We start from the raw sequence: 5,023 nt of genomic DNA on the forward strand, positions 1-5,023 counted from the left end.
GACAAATTTACACAAGTAAACTTCTTGTCCTGTATTGAAGTTAACACCCAGTTTCTCTCTTTGGGTCCACTGGTGTGTTGTAACATAGTATCGTGGGCCATCATTTTTATTAGCCCCGACTATAGTACAATTACACACTACACATTTTGTGTATGTTTCAGTTTGTCTCTTCTACACTAGACGAACAGTGCTTATTTTAAACTGTTTTGTCTGCTGCTGCATGCAAGCTAGATAAAAGGTCTGCCGCATTCTCAGTGTTTCAATATTCTAAGGGTGGGCTTCTAATTTGAATGAACAATAGAAAATAGTATTTAGGAGAAGGGTCAGCTGATAGGCTTAGCGAGAATTTCAAGCCAGTAAAAGCTATTTTGATAGGGTCAAAGAAAGGGTCTCTACATCACATTCAACAAGTGGCCAATCAGGCTGACGCAATGAGGTTGCTCAGCAACTTACTAGGAAACCAGCGGCGGTGGGCACGCGCTTGGAAGGCGGCAGGCGCCATGGGCAGAGTGAGGAACGGCGCCGGCACCCAGCCGCGGGGGCGGAAGCGGCCCGGGGATCCCGCCGCCGCTTGCACAGCCGTCGCGGTGATGGGCGCGCGGCGCCCCCCTTTCCAAGTCCGCGTGGGGAGCCACGCGGCGGGAAGGAAGCCGGCGGCGGCCAGGCGGGATCCCGCAAGGTTGCGGCGGAAGCGCTGGTGGCGGCGGGCCCGGGAGGCAGGCTCCAAAGGGCCGCTGCGATCCCCGAAGCCGCCGGCGCCCGCTGTGTCCCCCGGCGAGATGGACCTGGGCGCGCAGCGGGAGCGCTGGGAGACGTTCAGGAAGCGGCGGGGCCTCAGCTGCGAGGGCGCCGCCAAGTTCCTGCTGGACACCTTCGAGTACCCAGGCCTGGTGTATCACACGGGAGGCTGCCACTGCGGCGCGGTCCGCTTCGCCGTCTGGGCCCCCGCAGACCTGCGCGTGGTGGATTGCAGCTGCAGGCTGTGCAGGAAGAAGCAGCACCGACACTTCCTGGTGCCGGCCTCGCGCTTCACTCTCCTGCTGGGCGCCGAGAGCATCGTCACCTATCGATCCCACGCGCACCCGGCGCTGCACAGCTTCTGCAGCAGGTGCGGGGTGCAGAGTTTCCACGCCTCTGTCTCTGACCCCGGCGTGTATGGCGTCGCCCCGCACTGCCTGGACGCCGGCACGGTGCGCAGTGTGGTCATCGAGGAGGTCGACGGGGGCGACTGGGGGGAGGAGGCCGTGAAGGAGCCCAAGGCCATCCAGCACGCGTCCCCCGAGTGAGCCCCTGCCTCTCCTCCCGAAGAGGAGCGGTGACTGGGGCCGAAACACGCCTGAAACATGCCCGGTTCCCCCCTCCACCCCCACCCCTCCCCTCGAGGATTGCTGTATGAAAGAGGTCGGTTTCTGGACTGGTGAACCCGTGATGTCTCTCCAGCCCCCCACCCCTTCCCTTTCAGTGTTTTGTGACGGACTTGGACTTGCTTATGATTAAAAAACTGAGCACACATTTGTCTGTCCACAGCCCGAATCTTCCAATCCAATAAGTAGCGTCTCTACTTTTTCAAGTCGCCTTGTGTAACACTCCCTTGTATTCTTTATTCTTCACAGAGTTCTCATAGGTCATTTTCAGATCATTCATACGTACTGTACCGTTATGGTGCTATTGTGAACAAGATTGTTTTTAACGGCCGCACCTGGTATGTAGGACCACTCACTATATCCAAACACTTCTGTGAACACTTATTAGGACGCTTCCTATTGATTATCTGTGTGCATGTGTGTGTGTTAGGTTAAGCACTCACGTTTTCGCTACTTAGAGATATGCATTGGTTTCAGCCACATTGCTTATTTAATGTGTTTTTGTATAATATGTTTAAGGCTCATTAGTGTGACATACCTCATTGCACTTACGTTTTCAAATGCTGCCATTTTGCTTGGTTTTGTTTTAGAAACTGCCTGTGGGTAGGATGATGGGGGGACAGAAGAATGAGAAAGATGTCTGTGCACTGTATGTATGCCTTCTTTGATGTTTTGAAATTCCTATCTTGAACATGTGTTAAGTATTCAGATAAAAAGTGTTCCAGAAATAAATACTTAGTAACTAGAAAACTATGCATTTCTATGTTGTACATTATAAATCAGCATCAATTTATATGTAATTTCTTGATACCTGAGATTTTTATCAAACAATAGGTGTCTTTTCCAATCAAATGATATGTATAAAGACCATCATTTAATAGCTTCGTAGAATTAAAAAATGTGGATCTTCCATAACCTATTTAACCAACCTCTTCTCATGGATAGTTGCCTTTTTTCCCAGCTTTTCACTATAATGGTAATATTTTGAAGGAGAAAAGTATGAATAAAGACTCTCAGTGTTCTCTCCCTTGGATAAAAGGGCCTGGAACTCTTTCCATCTCTTTTTCTTGCTGTCTGTCTCTCTTCTGTACATATATTTCATTAGATGTGCATACAGTATACATTGAATTAACGACATATCTATCAATAACTTAAAAATGAACTAAATAGGTATGTGTTTCCATGTATTGCAAATAACACGACAGCCATCACACAGAGACGCTATCATCCTTCAATCCTTACCTCTCATTTTCCATCATCCCCCCCACCCCATCCTAGAGGAAGGAAATTTATGACTTGGTTTCCCTAACATGACCCTCTACTCCTCAAGCTTCCTCCTTTATTATTTGGAATAGCTTGGCCTATCCCTTTACCATCTAGAGGTTGGGTTGAGGTAGAAAAGGCAGAGAGAGAGGGAGAGAACATGAACATGCACATATGCCCCTACGAGATTCAGTCATCCTGGTGGTCAGAAAAGACCAAATTACACCTAGAGTTACACCTCTATGACATTCCATGGTCCATTGCATGGATGGGATCCAGAGAGAAATAAAAGAAGATGGCTCAAGACTTCATGCTTCTACCACGTCAGTGTTTCTGTACCAATAAATGTGTGTATGTATAATTTCTCTGTTTCTGAGTGACTTTTCTTTCAAAGTGAATATTGATGTTTCTTCTCTGTGCCATGTGCAAATCATTCATGAATTCATTTTGTTAAAAACTCACATTCAAGAGTTTCAGAGAGCATTGTTAACCTGCATACTAGTTATGGGTCCTAGGCTGCTTTCCACGTGTGAGAATGCAGGTAGGAGACAGTTGTGTGGTGAAAAGGGATGGGAGACAGTGCTAGAACCTGAGGATGGACAAGCTGTTGGGAAAGGGAATGATCTCCCAGATATCTGAGGATGGAGATTTGGAGAGAAAGAGAAGCAATAAGCAGCTCAGAACCAATGAGGAATGCTGGGGAAAGGACAGAGGGGTTTAAGGGAGTCTTTGGGAGTTTGGGCACGGGTTGTGTGGTGTCAGTGTTTTTTTCCCCTTCTGCATTAGTTTTTTTTTTTTTCTGTTGCACAAAAAATATCATTTAAAAACTACATAATAAAGGTTTGTCCATGCACCATTAAAGTCATCATGGACACTGATAGTGGTCTGTGTGCCATGCTTTTTAGGCATCTCTTATTTCAAAGAAAGTGCAAGGACTTGGCTTGTGGGTCTGGGCTGAAATGCCAACTCTTCTACCTACTACTGTAGGTATAAAATCTGTAAAACCCACACTCTCCCTCACTGTGAGGACTAAATGAAGTCATACATACAGTCTTCTGGCCCAGTGACTGATAACGCACCAGGAATTTGCTGTGGTTATTGCTCTTATTAGATCAGGACATTGATAAACAGAATCAATGGTCATAATTGTATTCAGCTCTAGGATTAAGACACCTCCATGTACATTCTCTCAGGTGCCATTTTTTGAGCAATTTAAAGTGAGAGTCAGAGCAGTCCAGTGATGGGGTAAAAAAGGAGCAGTAAGCCACAAGTCTACAGGATGCTAAATGCTCCATCCCCTTTTAATGGATTCATCAAACTATATCCACTGTTTCCTCTCTGTCCTCATAGACATGTTCCTGTCCTCATCCATCCAAGCTGTTAAGAGGGGAATCACCCTAGACGGAACATCATCCTACCCCACCTCATACCTTATTTTCTCTCCACTTTACCCCTATTTTATCCCTACTGGTTGTCCAGCCCTGCTCTCCATGCTAGGATAGAGCAATGAACAATATGCAGTGCCTAGGCCCCTATCATTTCTGTCTGCTGGATGAGAGAGACAAATAACCATGAGCTTACCACAGAGTGTGGCTAGGACAAGAACAGGGTGCTGGGGGAGCACAGAAAAAAAGTCCCTACTCTTGAATCAGTTAATAAACTTCTCTGGGCTTCAGTTTCAGGGTCCTCATCTCTAAAATGGTTACAATAATAATACTCCTTTCCTAATCTTGTCCTTTCTCCAGGGTGAGAGATGAAGGAACCTAAAGAGACCAGCTATATTCCAGGAGAAACCACAAACTCTGTGCCGTTAGTCACATATCAGGTTGGAGGCAAAGCATTCTAAGACCCCGGGAATCTAGTCTATTCTGCGGAATGGGGGCAAGATTTGTGCCATTCCCATCTTTTCTTTATGTCTTCACATCTACCGAAAGGGCTTCTTTTATTTATAATGTATTCTTAAAATTATAGACTGTAAGTAACTAAATTTAGTCCTCACAGGTCATGCTATAAAAGGGGATACCCGCAGTGGCATATCACCCTCTGGTGGACATTGTAAGTAATGTCACATTATTGGATGATTTTACTGTTTAACCCTTGAGAAATTCAAAGGGGATGGGTGATGCTTTCTTCCCCAGAGTCTCTGGGAAAGAAGCCCAGTAGTTGGGTTGCTTTTCCCTACAATAAGTGTTCCAGGAATTACAACCAACAAGAACCGTTTCAAGTAGAAAAAGACTTGTCTCTTTCTGTGGGGCTCTTTTCATGAAGGAGCTCTTTCATAAAATCATTGCCCCCGGATACTATTTCCAGTTTCCCTTTTCTCACTGAATGAAATCTTGCACTAGTTAGTATATTAAGAAAAGAACCTCTATCAGTAAATTTCAAGTCTTTAGCCT

At 46.1% G+C, this 5,023-nt stretch overlaps 1 protein-coding gene across 1 annotated transcript; it reads left to right on the forward strand.

Moving 5' to 3' along the window:
- The first annotated feature begins 478 nt into the window (after positions 1–478).
- On the forward strand, positions 479–2,973 carry LOC112812723 (centromere protein V-like protein 3). Its single transcript, XM_073901794.1, has one exon. The coding sequence runs from the start codon at positions 501–503 to the stop codon at positions 1,284–1,286; it is 786 nt and encodes a 261-aa protein (XP_073757895.1). The 5' UTR covers positions 479–500; the 3' UTR covers positions 1,287–2,973.
- Positions 2,974–5,023: the final 2,050 nt, after the last annotated feature.

This window comes from Callorhinus ursinus, unplaced genomic scaffold (genome assembly GCF_003265705.2).
Source record: "Callorhinus ursinus isolate GAN/ISIS: 27379988/994484 unplaced genomic scaffold, GSC_fseal_2.0 scaffold16, whole genome shotgun sequence".
Classification (NCBI taxonomy): Eukaryota; Metazoa; Chordata; class Mammalia; order Carnivora; family Otariidae; genus Callorhinus; species Callorhinus ursinus.

Coding starts and splice junctions, on each gene's coding strand:
- LOC112812723 (XM_073901794.1), top strand. CDS start 501: ATGGGCAGAGTGAGGAACGGCGCCGGCACCCAGCCGCGGGGGCGGAAG.